At 39.0% G+C, this 14,859-nt stretch overlaps 1 protein-coding gene across 4 annotated transcripts in view; it reads right to left on the reverse strand.

The window, feature by feature from the left end:
• Window positions 1–14,859, reverse strand: part of prkdc (protein kinase, DNA-activated, catalytic subunit) — a 41,142-nt gene that overhangs the window by 17,982 nt on the left and 8,301 nt on the right. For all 4 annotated transcript variants that reach the window (XM_044176909.1, XM_044176907.1, XM_044176906.1 and 1 more), the window contains 34 exons: window positions 14,726–14,845; window positions 13,261–13,420; window positions 13,004–13,113; window positions 12,174–12,261; window positions 11,851–12,014; window positions 11,535–11,687; window positions 10,704–10,811; window positions 10,304–10,530; window positions 9,921–10,015; window positions 9,513–9,615; window positions 9,063–9,196; window positions 8,582–8,812; window positions 7,857–8,083; window positions 7,557–7,765; window positions 7,013–7,139; window positions 6,574–6,732; window positions 6,078–6,281; window positions 5,680–5,868; window positions 5,313–5,417; window positions 5,010–5,177; window positions 4,689–4,816; window positions 4,145–4,346; window positions 3,661–3,839; window positions 3,386–3,554; window positions 3,141–3,206; window positions 2,989–3,052; window positions 2,651–2,799; window positions 2,309–2,449; window positions 1,982–2,101; window positions 1,712–1,855; window positions 1,303–1,454; window positions 833–964; window positions 441–552; window positions 106–227 (listed from right to left, as the gene is read on the reverse strand). In XM_044176909.1, the coding sequence (XP_044032844.1) occupies window positions 106–227; window positions 441–552; window positions 833–964; window positions 1,303–1,454; window positions 1,712–1,855; window positions 1,982–2,101; window positions 2,309–2,449; window positions 2,651–2,799; window positions 2,989–3,052; window positions 3,141–3,206; window positions 3,386–3,554; window positions 3,661–3,839; window positions 4,145–4,346; window positions 4,689–4,816; window positions 5,010–5,177; window positions 5,313–5,417; window positions 5,680–5,868; window positions 6,078–6,281; window positions 6,574–6,732; window positions 7,013–7,139; window positions 7,557–7,765; window positions 7,857–8,083; window positions 8,582–8,812; window positions 9,063–9,196; window positions 9,513–9,615; window positions 9,921–10,015; window positions 10,304–10,530; window positions 10,704–10,811; window positions 11,535–11,687; window positions 11,851–12,014; window positions 12,174–12,261; window positions 13,004–13,113; window positions 13,261–13,420; window positions 14,726–14,845 (4,961 nt within the window). The remainder of the gene's footprint in view (window positions 1–105; window positions 228–440; window positions 553–832; window positions 965–1,302; window positions 1,455–1,711; window positions 1,856–1,981; window positions 2,102–2,308; window positions 2,450–2,650; window positions 2,800–2,988; window positions 3,053–3,140; window positions 3,207–3,385; window positions 3,555–3,660; window positions 3,840–4,144; window positions 4,347–4,688; window positions 4,817–5,009; window positions 5,178–5,312; window positions 5,418–5,679; window positions 5,869–6,077; window positions 6,282–6,573; window positions 6,733–7,012; window positions 7,140–7,556; window positions 7,766–7,856; window positions 8,084–8,581; window positions 8,813–9,062; window positions 9,197–9,512; window positions 9,616–9,920; window positions 10,016–10,303; window positions 10,531–10,703; window positions 10,812–11,534; window positions 11,688–11,850; window positions 12,015–12,173; window positions 12,262–13,003; window positions 13,114–13,260; window positions 13,421–14,725; window positions 14,846–14,859) is intronic.

Consider the following 14,859-nt stretch of genomic DNA (forward strand, 5'->3'; position numbering starts at 1 on the left):
TCAAGCGTAGGGTCACGTCAAAGGCCATTTACGGACCACGTTGATTAAATTATTTTTATATTACAAGGAAAAAGTATAAAACATAAAGCAGAACTACAAACTCACCGATCCATGAATGGAGGAAAGTGCTTTGACACTTTGTTCAAGCAAATTATGAACTTGTCATCCATGTCATTTTTCTTCAGATTTAATATCTTACTTGCAGCATGACTGAGAAGTTGATGATGCTGAGACAAGAATCAAAAATGAAACAAATCTGACATTCATATAATAAATGTAATGAATTTAAAATGGAAAAATAAGAATATTGCAGTTAACAGATAACATTTAAAGAGGGTTTTATTATCAAGATATATATGTATATATCTACTAAGGTGCTTTGAGCTCAAACATAAATGAAGTATAACTGTAATTCAACCAAACTGGGGAAAGTCTCATACATTGTCCATTTCTGTCATATTCTTCAGGATGAGGCCGATAATTTCAGCAGCAGCTGCGTAGACGTCTTTATACCTTACAAAGGACACGTTGTTGGTGAGGGACTGGATGTACCTAAAAATACACAGCACAAAGAAATGATTAAAGATACTTTGCAAGATGGCAGTATGTGAGCTACAACACACATGTACGCACATTTTTTAAATAAACCATAAATGTCTGAATATACTGCTCTCTATTTATCTGCCAGGCATTACTTTAATTCACCTGAACTTGAAGCTTGGAACTTAAAGAATAACATTTGTATTAGCAAATGAAATTATGGTTTCGAACAGTAAAGCTGTCAGGTGGTGTACAGTATATTGCCATTTAGTGACACTATTATTATTATTACCTCTCATATTCAATTCCACATGAGGCATCGTAAGCAGGGAGGTTGTTGGCCAGGATGATTCCCAGCAGCTGAAGTCCAACAGAGTTGTCTTTGCTATTTGGGTTGGTGCCACAAAAGCGCTCATATATCAGACTACAAGGGTAAGAAAAGTGATAAAGCCAAGGACTGGTTAAATTCCATTTGATTCATATAATACAGAATTTATGCTAGTATACTACCTGATGTACAACCAGATCTATCGGAATTTTCTAACTCACCCCTTGTGAAGCACCTGGGGGATATTTTCAAAACATCTGTTTAAACTCTAACACTCAGTTGTTGTTTTATTCACTGATCGACAGTATATCATTTTTTTGAGTAGCACAAAGGGAACTACAAAACAAAATCTCATTATACAGCCCTGTGTTGTAAAATTATCAATAAATCTGTCTTGTATCTTGAATTGTTCAATGAGAGTGTGCAAGGACTACCTGTAAGGCACATGCAGACAGTCTTTCCAGCACTCTACCAGAGTGCGAATGATCTCCAGGTTGTGGCGGAAAACTGCCCTCTTGGAGTGGAAGCTGTGCTTCATCAGGAACTCTAACAGCCGGTTAGCGAGCACTTCATCTCTGGGGTTACCCTGGGACAAAAAAAATTCTGTTACTAATGATAATCCACTAGTGCTCCAGAGTTATATGGAGTTTTATATGATAATAAAATGCAGCAAAGGTTAAAGGGGGAAAAAAGCACCTGGGGGATACTCCGATATTGTCAAAACATCTGCTTAAACTTCAACACTCAGTAGTTTTTTTAAATGAATTTTTAAATTAAACTTAAACAAATGTTACGTGACATTTACACAGATCGCGACAAAAATGTATTTGCTGTATTAGCAACCTTGGGGCTGGCCAGGCTTGTCCAGGAGAGCACTGTGACCACAATATCCACCACCATAAAATGGATCCCCTCTCCTCCGTTGTTTCCAGAGACAACGACCTGCAGGAGCGGCCCCAGCCAGTGCTTGGCGTATGGTCGGAAAACCTGGAAAGATCAACGACAAAGTAACATTAAATCCACGAACAAATAGTGACCATAAGAGGATCAGAGTATGAGGTGTCACATACAGGTAGTTACAGTATCATCATATTTACATAGAGGGACATTTACCTCCTCTGTGTTTATGATCAGCTTTGAGATGAAGAGTCTAACATTCAGTGGTGTTGCTGGATTTGCTAGTTTTGCATGTAGAAATTTCATCCATGGAGGAAGTTCAGCAGGCATGTTTCCCTGTTTTCATTAACAAAGGAGAGAGCATTTTGAATGGCATGAGTTCCAAAATAATATTTGTAGATGATTATATTATATTGATGTGAAGCCATGCTTTTCTGTCTCCAGTGACATTTAACCCCGTTCAGATAAAATATAATGGAAATGACAGTTCTGTAAAGAGATCAAAAGTCAAAACCTGCTTTACTCTTCTTCTGTGCCACTGACCTGTTCGATTTTGGGGGTTATGTTGTTCCTTTGCATGTGTCCAATAAGAGCAGTCATGGCTGTCATGCATTCATGCTGATTTAGCTCATCCATTTCTAGATCCACCATTGCATCCTGGGAGGGATTTGTCTCCTCTGTCTCCTAGATGTACAAACACACCAACAAACTTCATCATCACCATCAAAACCAGATTATAATGTATCTGATTTTAAACTACAAATTACGTGTCACAGTGCTAAACATACATACAATGTTTAGGCAATCATATTACACTAAAACATGTTACAAGCTCAGTGCAGTTTTATAAGGGAAACAAAAAAATAAATAAATCACATGACTAACTCTTTTTGCAATGGTGCGTCTGTGTCCTTCAGGGTTTTGGGAGCTGAAGGAAAAGCTTTGGACTCCGGTGGAGAAATCAAACTGACTCATCTCCTCACTCAGGCTGCTGTCGGCCATGTAAGACTGGGAAGACAGATACACTGGCGCTTCTATGGAAACCGCAACATAAATCTCATGAACAAACATCAGCAACTTAAAAAATACTTGGGGTAAATTACTTGAGATGCACCGACCTCCATGGTCACCTAATTATCTATGTTAGACCTATCACATGCAATTTCAACTGCTCTGTGACAAAGATGGCTAAATTCAAATTTGTTGTTCTGAGCAGTAAATACCTCCATTCTCCTCGCTCACTTCTTTTCGAATCATGACATATTTCTTCTTTCTCTCAAGTGGAACCTACATTGATGAAAAAAATTAATGAATAAACCATGACTGCAACTCAAAGTATACTGTTAAACAAACAGGTATGTTAAAAAAATTGTACCTCAATTTCAATTGGAAAGTTGTAGGTCCTTTTAACATCAATGATATTTTCCAGAATGAACTGATTCTGGACAAGTAAAGAAAATCACAATCAGTGAAGTCCTCTTGAGTCCTCCAATCACTAAAAGAGAACACCATTCCTCTCTTCCCAAGGATTAGACAACATCAAAAATGTGAAGGGAGTTGTGTAATTGTAGTGCATATTCCAAAATGAAAGATGACTTCAGTGCTGAAGTGAGTCTGTACCTTCTCTGGTTTCTCACTGAAGAGGAAGCCATGGTAGAATTTGGGCTCATTGAAGCTGCAGCTGATGACGGCGATGGCACAGTTGTATGCAGCACAGTGATAGTGTCTCCTAAGTTCAAGGAGCTGAGTCTCACCAGCCATGTTCTCAGTGAATGCTTCAAAACATGACCTGATTGAAATAAAATCATTTACATCATTTATTCATTGAAGAATACAGACATTTTACATGACTTCCATGTTATGTCTTGCATTTTAAAAGTGTTGGGGAGTCCTACTTGATCAAGGTCTTGGACAACTCATTCCCCTCTGTTTTGTCTAAACGACAGTAGGCTTGATTAATGCGGGATTCCTTGGAGTAAACCTCTTCTTTGGGAAGCCGAGAATACAGGAGCTCCATCAGCTTGTAGCAGCCGTTCTTCTTCAGCAGCTGGATCTCAAATTCCGTTTCATTTGACTGAAATAAATTCATTTATTAATATTACCTTAAATCAATTTCCAATGTGCTCCGATCTAAATAATACAGTACTAGCTTTGGGCTGCGAGGACAAAAAATGTATGCAAATTGCCAAGTGTTTGTTTAAAAGCTACTGTATATAAACCAGATGAACAAATATATTTGGAGAACATTAAAATAAAAGCTAGAATCCATGATTGCCATAAAAGTATACAATAAAATAAAGCTACAACAGTCATTAAAGTGTTTATTGTGTATCTACAAATATTTCCCTAAATGGGAAAAAACGATGTTAAGAAGCAAACCTTTGTGAAGCGGCTGAGCAGCAAAGCAGTTATGTCGGAGATATTTGCCACAAAGAAGTCATTCAGGGCCTTGGTGCTACAGTGAGAGGCAAGAGGCAGCAGAACCCTGTCCATCATGGCCTGCAGCATGGAGCTCATCGGCACATCACCCTGCTGGATCGCCCCATGTACTGTACACAGTAGCTGTACTGCACTGCTTGACCTAGTCAGACATTGATAAACACAGGCAGTGGACACAAAATAAGCAACTCCTGTATGATCTAATGCAACGTGATATAATAACCCTGCAACAGAACTTAACAGGCCTCTTTTGAGTCACTTCCATGATGTAATCTCATATATAATATCTCTCATAAGGGTGTACTGAGTTTTGTTTCTATTGGTCATTGTGAAAAGCTGAGACACGATACTCTAAACTAAAAGGGTATCTACAACTGCACTCGATAATAAAATCTGCTATGTTTAACCTATCAATTCAAAACACCTACACCTCAATTTAAGTAAGAAAGAAAGGATTAAAAATGGTTGTGAAGGCTTTACTAACCGCTTAGCAATTCTTTGGAAACAGGTTTGGAAGTGCTCCTCCATGATGTGTTTTCTATCTCGACACAGAATCCCTGCCATCAGTCTGAGCAGGAGTGGGCTCTGAGAAAGCTCTAGGGCATCCAGCAACTAAAAGACAGAAAGAAATGTAGGGTTGGTACAACATAAAACCTGGTTAAACCAAACAGAGACACTTGCCACATGAGTCTTTGGTCAGTCTTTAGAGACAGGTAAGGCTGCTTGTTCTAAGAAAATCAATCAAAAGGAACATTCTCCCCTCGATTTTTGTTACCCTCCTTAATCTCCAAAACACTGACTTTACCTTTCGGATACAGTCCATGTAGTTGTTGCGGTGAAGTGAGCCCTTAGCAAACTCATCTGACTGCATTGGGAAGTGGGAGGCCACCAGGGTGTCAAGGGCTCTCTGCAGCTCAGCCAGTGGCTCCTCTGAGAGGGTTGTGAAGAAGGGCAACACCAACAGGGCCTGACTCTGAAGAGTCAACAAAAGAAACTTACATTTCAGCTTCATTCACTTTATTAAGTGACTCAAACAGAAAAGGTAAAAATCGTACAGCACTTTGAAGTAATCCACTGCACTGTGCAAAACGTATATCTTCTCCATTACCTTGAGATTCAGTGGCAGATTCATGTCAACCAGCAGCATAGTGAAAGTGGAAAACACCGGTCTGAAGGCTTCATGTTTGACATTGGAGCAGACAGAGGAGTCAATCTGATGAAAGAAGGAAAAAGTGTCAATGAAAAAAATTAACATTAGAGGAAATTGGAAGAAAGACACCAAAGAAAACAAAGAGCTTGTATTATACTGCATTGTATAGTTTTTTTGGGGCCCGGGCACATAAATGATAACTGTTATTACTCAGGGCTGTTAATGTATTCACGTAGCCACAAACTTAGCAGATACCGTTTCTAGTTAATGAGATGAAGGCTTTGTTTTGCCTTGACATGCAGTAATAACTTCAGCTTCATAATACCTGTAGGAGCTTGGAGAGCAGCAGAAGAGTGGCAGTTTTGCTCTCTGGAGTTGAAGAGTGTCCTTCCCACCACGACTGCAGAGTATTCCATCTTCTTAGCACCTCTTCAACCAGCTGTTGGCCCTGAGTCTTCCTCACAGAGCGCTCTCTAAAGCTGTGGTCCAGCATGCCATTCAGCAACACACTCACCTGATGAAAAATTCAACAACAGAAAAACAATAGTGTTCCTTTACAGGTAAATGGCTACGATGCACTGTATAGTAAAGTATCAAGAACACTGCTAGTCAGGCTTGCAAATATTTACATTTGTGCACAAAATTATATCTGTGATGACAATGATGAGAGTTAACTGCACCCAGTCTAATAATGCAACTGAAAAAAAGAGCAAAAAGAGCTACCATGCTGGGATTTTGAGATGAAGCCTTCATGAGGCGAGGTACTGTGGTGTCCAGACTTCTCAGCAGCTCGGTGTTGATGGTCATCTGGAAGAGGCTGTAGAAGTACTCGCCGTGCGAGAAGCTCATGAAGTTGTGGCTATGACTTCCAGATATCGGCACAGAGAGCATAATGGTGTTCAACAACAAGTCCACCAGCTGCTCACTCTGCAGAGAAACATCAATATACAACAGGAGGCAGCAAGCAGTGAAACACTCGGTAAACTCATAGAAAAGAAAAACTTGCATCATATTTATAGTATTTTTCATTGATGTAATGATCTAAGTATATTTCATTGTGTTCAAACTGTGAGTATGATTATGTCTAATACATCCACTATTTGTTTTGATACATTGTTATTTTTATCTCAACTTTTTTGCTGTAGTCAGTTGACTGCAGCTCCAATGACTCAGTTTCATTTTATATTTCAAATCTAATCCAAAGAGAAGTAGCACTGACCTGATAACTGAGAGAAAAAGCAAGCTGAAGCAGGCCGTCTGCTAGCCTCTTGGTATTTATGTCCAAGGATGGAAGTGCCTTCCTGTCCTCACCGGGTGCTATGCCTTTATACACGGTCATTAGAAGACGGGACCCAAGGGATTTGGCGTAGGTGGCATCCTTTAACACGACAAGGATAAAAACACAAAAAAATGTGTGGCTGCTACTTTATTGGAGAATATGCGATAAGCACTACTCCTATACCAATATATGTCATCAGTACATAAAGTAAAATTACTTTTTATTTAAGTTCATTTTCAATATGTTTTGAGTGTTTAATAATTATGAAAAAAGAAATGCATGGCACACTTGGACAACTGAAAAATGGTGCTGCAAATATGCAGCTTATTGTGGGTTACCGGTCACATGATCACATTTGAATATGTCCCAGTCCAAATACCTGGCTGTGCAGAATGGAGCTGAGGAAGTCGGCTTTATGGATCTGCTTACAGGAAGACAGAACCATTTCCATCTGGTCATGGCGAGTGCTGGAATGGTAGAGGTCTATGGCACACAAATCCTCTACACTAGAGAGAACATTAAAGAAATTAAGAAAGAAATTAATAACTGATTACTGGTGTTGATAACATCACAATGACTAATATCACAATCATTAATAACTATTAATTCCTTGGATCAATTAATTTAATATAAATCATAAAGACTCAAAAAAAGTAATATTAAAAAAAAAGTAAACAAAAGATAAATTGCTCCTGATTCTAATTGTCAGCTACTGACTTATGAATTGAAATGAATCACGCTATCTCAAATTTATTTTTTTAACCTTTATTAACCAGGAAGTCTCTTGAGATACATTATCTCTTTTACAAGAGAAAAAATATGTTTAATGTACTATTTTCAAACAGTTTAGCCATTTCTTATGGCTTGTCTTTTTTCCTAATAGTGAACTCAGAATTAGAGTACCTAAGAAATGACTAACATACCTTTTACGTGGGATTTTTGTCCGCAAACTGCTTTCAATACGAGTGCGGTAAGGTGAGGCCAGCAGGGCCTTTAGTAAAGGAACACACACTTCAGGGAGGTTCTTCATTACCTCCACATCTGCCATGTTGAAACCTACAGTGGATGGCTCACACACCACCAGCGCAGTCAGCTCAAAAAAAGCTGAGACAAAGATGTCTTGTTCCAGAAGCTGTGAATAAATTAAGGATATAGTGAGCAAAAAACCCTTCAAAAGAAGAATCATGACTTTTTTAATGTTATGTTTTTAGTGTCAGTGATACCTTCCAAAACTCCTTGTCTCCTTTGACAAGAATCATGGTGGCAAACTCCAGCAGCCGGACAATGATGGTGCACTTGCTGAAGTTGTACTGGTCCACCTCTCTCGGGCTGAAGTGAGAGGTCTTCTCGCCGAGAGGGAAACAGCTCTCCGCTGCTACCAGTTCCTGAGTTGCCAGCTCAGTCAAAAAGAAACTTAAAGCTTTCAAAAAGCTTGACTTCTCTTTGGAGCCTTGACAATGAAGAAAGAAATAAACCCAGCATTTATTGCGATCACTGCAGGGCCAATACAATGTCAAAAAAGATTTTAAAGTTAGAAAGTTGGGAGGGGATAATCAATACTGATTTAAAACTGAAACTCCAATTTTTTTCCATTTGATAATGTTACCTGGACAAAGCAACAATGTCGAAACAATTCTCCCTTTTACATGCTATTAAAATATATTAAACGCACACAGTATACGTGTGTATGTTGAGCAGATGATGACCAAGCAGAGGCCTCACTGAGCGGATAAAAACATGATGTGACGCAAGTATCCAGTTGTAAATACTACGCAGCAAGCTGGTTGTTATGCATTTTTGCTTCATGTCGTGTCATCGTGATGGGGCTTTTTCTCTGCGAAAATGACTGGCTCATTGTACATTATCCCACAATACCATTAAAAGAAATGGTGTGTGTGGGTAGTAATAAAACAGCACAACTGTCAACACTTTCATAAATAAGACTTACTAAGCATGTGATGAGGCTTGATTATGTGTAAGCTGATGAAGGTGTTGTAGCAGTCCAGGGCAGCCAGCAGTAGGTCCATCCACTGCAGGGTGGCTCTGACACTGAAAGGACCCGTCAGATCCCTGAGAGTGGGCTGGGAGAGGAGACCTCCACCCTCAAATCGTGAGATCAAGAAACCAATGCCACGATCCTTTAGCATGCCAGCCAACCACTGCGGTGGAGACGTCTTTTCTAAGTTCAGTCACACACATTAAATTTAATTAATTCATATATATAACAAAAGTAAATTCAGTCAGAATAGCAGCAGTCAATCAAATAGTGTTTGGCAACATCTAAATAAAATTCAAATTCAAACTGAATTGCAAAAGGATAAAATTATTATTCTTTTCTTCTTCTTTTTATAAATTGCATCTGTTGTTTTTACTTGTTTATCTGATCAAGGCTAACCTTGGAAGATGAAGCACTTGGTAGGATTGCTCACCTGGGAGGAGAGGTATGAACTCATAGAACAGTTCCATGCATTTGTGGCGACACTCAGTCTGAGGTCGGCCACATTGTTCCAGAAGCCATAAAACCACATCAGAGAGGCACAGCTTTCCATCGGGTGAAAAGCCCCTGGAGGATGAGAAAGAGCAATAATGGAAAATGTTACATTTATTTATACATATAAATTATAATTTCTTATCATTGCATAAACATTATTGCAATTATAGCAATAGGCTTCTTGTACAGAAAAAGGGGAGTGCACATATACTTATACAGTATCTATTAAATGTAATGCTTAATATACACAATTTACCTAATTGTTGAATTTCATTTCAAAGCAACTATATCTTGTAATTTTGTTAAGTTAGATTCACTTAGGCTAAGGTATGGGAAGCGTCATAGCTTGCAAATATCCAAATGATATCCATGTACACAGAGTACCAACCTTGGGACACGTCTCTTAGCATTGTGCTCATGGAGAGTGGGGGCCTTTTGTTTGATGATTCTTTTCAGATGATCAATGGCACTGCAACACTGCTGCAGTGTACCTGAGGATGGAAGAGCGGCAAGAACAGCTTCGTACTATGCAACGGAAGCTCGTTTAACCCACAAGAGCTTAAAAAAGAAAGAAGTAATAAATGCCTTACATATTAAAAACATAATTCATGATAATGTAACACAGCGATATATCACCTTCAAAGAAAATGCTGCTTTTGAAGTGTACATTACCACTGCTAGTTATGGTTCATACATTTCACATCAACCCATTTATTTAATTTATGACAAGAAGACATCGACGATGAATGAAAATCTGAGTGTCCTGTCTATCAAGCTGAAGTGGTAGAACAATTACCCATAGATCTCTCATCTGAGTGTGCAAGGGCCAGACTTTCTACAAATATGACGAGAACTTCAAAGACAAACTGCTCCACCAAGGATTTTTCCTCCCTGCAGAGACAGACAGACAACAGCATTGAGCAAACACAGTACAACAACTCAACATGTTGTTCATATGAAACAATTTCTCAAAATTCATTTTGTCATTCTGTCAGGAATGCAATTCAGTAGGAAAAACTTAATGTGTATTTTTTGGCATGATAATTTATTAATGTAAATATAATGATAATAATGATGATCATAAACAAGATACAGCTTGCTATTCTGTAAATGGCTGAGAAAGTTTGGGGGTCTACAGAGAGGAAATCAAAGTGTCGAACAGAGAGAAAAGTATCGTACCTGAATTGTCTGTAGATACTATTGAATGCTAAGGCCGCACCAAGTCTTTTGAACCCATTGGGATGGAGAGCCAAGCTGTAGATGCGCTTAAACAAGGACTTCATGTTAGTAGGGCTCTTCTCTTGCTGCTTGGGTGTGGTTTGTTTGATTGACCATTTGACAAACTCTTCAATGCAGCGGCCACAGAAGTCTCTGAGAGTGCTATCCATTGGGTCAACCACACCATCCTGAAGAGAAAACCAAAAAAATTAGGCATCCAAAGGAGCCAGACAACTAACTTGTTGTTACAAAAAGCCTGAAAGCTTGAGTAACACTGAGGGGTTGAGTTACATTTATTGATGCATAGTCTCAAGTCTTGTTTGAATGTTTAACCTATAAAGCATAGAATATAAACACTTACCATAATGGCCTCTAGAACAGCTACTGTATCTTGGCTCTCAAACTTCTTGTTGTTTGTGAACCAATGAATCAGCTGCATAACCAGCGGTTCAAAGAGCTGTCTGGTCACCTGATAAAGAAACTCAAATTCATAAACATTTCTTTAGACATCAACACATACCTTCCACACAAGCACCTTTGTAAAAACCATGCTCTGTGTGTTCTCTCACTTGCCTGTGTGCATCACTGACACTCAGGCTGATAAATATATCAGGGAAATACATCAGGAGTTATTATAAAACTAAAATAACTATTAACCAACTGGAGGCTGTTGCACTGCACCTGAGACACGAAAGATGCAAATTTGTATCAGTTATAACTGTAGCAGCCAAGTCAGCAAGTGCACTAAACATTTAGATCAATTTTTAATACTTGTTTAATAATTGTTTAAACGTCTCACACATTCCAATCATGTTCAGTCCCTACCAAAACCCTAAAGTCAACACAAAAAACGCTCTAGCACAATTGTATGTTACTTTTGTTAATTGATGTTTCCTAAAACAAACACAGTGTGTCCATGGGCTACAAATATTCTTCATTGCTGGTTTGTTGGTCGTTATTTTGTAAAGGGGTATGTAATACAGCTCCCTTGACTGTTTAGTTCAATGCCAGCAGCTAATAAAATTAATTATGTAAACAAGATGGTAACTACACCCTTAAACTCCCATAAAGTATCTGCAAAACTGCCAAATTATCTCTTAGATTACAATGCTTCCAATTTCCATGATATTTAAGGACTTTTCATGAGGTAGGAATCATGTCTGGGGTAACTATCTTGAACGAGTGCACATACCTGATCCACATCACAGGCCAGACGCAGTAGCACAGGAAACAGCCTCTTGTGCAGCTTGTACATAGGCGGCAAACTATTCTCTCCTTCAACCATCTGAGCACTCTTCCCAACCATGTAGACCACCAAGCTGTGGAGCAGCTCACAAGCTGCAACCTGCATCAAACACAAGAGGAACCGGACTAAAGTAATCATTTGTTTCTATTGGGTGATACCATTGTCATCATATCTAAGCTGTGTCAATCTCTACCAGAAATTTGCATCCAATTAATTTTGTGAAATGCCACCGACAGTGTAAACTCTTTGTTCGATGACATACTTTGGTCTGTCTGTCACTTGTGGACAGAGCCAGTTCACTGATGCGAGGCAGAAATGGGTCGAGGTAGATGACTGGCTTCATATCGGCGAATGGCACTGCAAAGCTGAGCCTTTTCTCGGAATCCCAGGTGACAAATTTCTTCATCATTTCCTCTGATGAGACCGCTGCACGTGAGAGAAAGGAAAAAGTGCTATGATCAACAAAAAATGCAAATACATCTATTAACAGTCATGTCTCAAGTGTTCTCATACCATCACTCTGGAGCATGGCCAAAATACCTAGAATGTCAGTCAACATGGCGGGTTGGTTATGTAAATCCTTACCAGTTACAAGGTTCCTGTTCAGCTTTCCTCCCAGGTGACCGAGCAACTTCACCACCCTGAGCCTCACCACGACAAGAGGAGCATCTTCCTACATTCACATAGAAGTAATCAGTAAGCTCAAATACAGGACTTCAGTCTTCTCAGGAATATGAAGCAATTGCATGTCAATGTATGTATAATAATAGGTAGTTCATTTTTGCATCACAATTTTCATTTTCACTGAAAAGACTATTAAAATCATAATGATGTGACATTTGTTGGGGTCTGTACCAAACAAACATGTTTTCTTTCTCTCTGCAGAACAAGATTTGTAGGCCAGGGCATCTCTGCAGCACTACAGTACTTCATTATAATGGCACACATTTTACCTTGATCAAAAAATTGCAGCTTCTGCGATATGGATATTGAACTTGGCCATATTGTGATTTCGATAATATTTCGATTGATTGTGCGGCCCAACTTGTCTTGAAGTAATTCAAAAAGGTGTTAAAATAGAAATAAAATGACTCCACACATGAGACACAGCATGTTCGCCTCCTTCTGTATTTGTATTGTTCTAATGCAGTGAACACACTACTCTGGTGACTGAAGTCAACAGTACATTAACCTGGTCTATACAATAACTGCAGCCAAATTGTGATGGATAATAGACAGATAATAAAAATAGAACTTCTTATTTGAATTTTTCTCTGACTTGTGGGGGTAGTGAGAGACCATAGAGAGTACTCTGGACATGTTACTTCATTAAGGTTGGAAAATTGGAAATAACACAAAAAGAAAAATCGCTCCCAAAATACTGAAAGATGTTTTCCCACTTTCCCATCCAGTACCATGGCGAGCTGCTTAGATTGTTTCAAGAGCCTCGTCATCACTCGGCTGTATCCCCTGTCACTTCTTGAAGACAAAGAAGACATCACCTCCCAGTTGCTGTCGTCTTTGTCTAAAGTCAACAACAACATCTGAATTAGACTTTTTGTTCATTTGGCTGATATCTTCATTTACTAAACTGAAAATCATTTAAAAATTAACCAAACAGTCCATCACCTGACAAACAGATGTGCTTGACCATTGACTATTATGGGCTTACTGTTGGTGGAGGAGGTTTTCAGGTATCCATCCAGAAGAGGAAGGATGTTGGTGTAGCAGGGCTGCATAGTCTCTGAAGGAATATAGGAGGACCAGTCTTCAAGAGCATCTAGGGCTACGTTGGCCAAAGGAACATGGCTCAGACCCAACTTCAGAGCCGCCTAGACACCCCATTCGCAAGTACACGCACACACACACACACACACACACACACACGACTAACTGTAGGAGTCAGGTAGCAAACAGTTTCTGTCTGACGTACTCCCACAGCGGACGGCAGAGCAGAGAGGCCACAGAGGAGACACCAGGTGAAGTGTAGGTATTGAGTTGACAACAACTCAAGGAAAAAGTAGAAATGCGACATTTCCACCTGCTTTGTCCGCAGTTGTTGTTGTTGTTACAACCACAGCTCGCTTGTTAAGCTAATAGCGAATTGTTACGAACAAGCTAAACGAAAGCTGTCTGTATGTAGCCAAACTGTTTATCTTTGTTTGCCACAAATCTTAAAATGTGGCAAATTTGTAAACTTATTGCTAGCTGAGACAAACCAGCCCCTCCTCCCTCTACAAGTGTGATCACACCAGCAGCAGAGGGAGGAGGACAGACGACAGGAGGAAGGACTGATACTGACTGTGTGTCTGTGTTCTTCATTCTTACTAAACTTCACTCAGTATTTTGATGTCAGGAATATTATTTATTTTACTGACATTTTAGATTTGTTTCTACTGTGATATCATGTGTGTATGAGTGTATATAGTGACTTTGCTGTTGTAAACTTTACTGTTGCTGCTTTAAAAACAATATTTAGTTATATTTAAAATATAAAATCAATTCTAATCCTGTTCTGAATTCTGTTCTTTTAAAAAATAAAATAAAAAAAATGAAAATGAAAAAGAACCGGTATTGATAAAGAACCGGGCCGATAAGAGTATGGATAAGATAAAGATACAACCCTAACGATACAATATTTTTTCCATAAAGTTGAATTGTCAATGTTTATGTCGGTTTGCATTCGTAGTACTATCACTAAGAGTGGCAGCAGCTGGACATTTCACCCATTTATCCACTACTATAAGCTAACTGTTTATCCAATACTTTTAGCTATCTTTAAAAAACAAACAAAACATTTATACATTACTTTCAGCTAAATATTACGACTGTTTGTCCATTACCTTTAGCTACCTATTTCAATCATTCATCCATTACAGTTTCTCTTGCTTCTCTGCTCACTTGCTAACTAGCTTTCAGTCTCAAAATGGTATGCAGACATACTTTTTATTCACATTTTCCACGTACCCCTTGGCACCTGCAAAAGGAGCCACTGGGGTACAACTACCCTTGGTTGGGAATTACTACACTAAACCACCTACTGTACATCTGGATTTTTTGTTTGTTTGTTTTAAGCTGTATTCATCCATCTTCACCTAGTTCACAAATACACAATGAAACAAATAAAAGGATCCCACCTCAAGAGCAGGACAGTAGGCCTTGATGTCCAGAGCTACGATGTTGTGGTGCAGCGAGAGGACAAAGGTCAAGCAGGATGCCAGCAGCTCATCTTTGTACTGCTTCATTCTCACACACACCTAGTGGGAAACAC

This window comes from Siniperca chuatsi, linkage group LG19 (assembly GCF_020085105.1).
Source record: "Siniperca chuatsi isolate FFG_IHB_CAS linkage group LG19, ASM2008510v1, whole genome shotgun sequence".
Lineage (NCBI taxonomy): Eukaryota > Metazoa > Chordata > Actinopteri > Centrarchiformes > Sinipercidae > Siniperca > Siniperca chuatsi.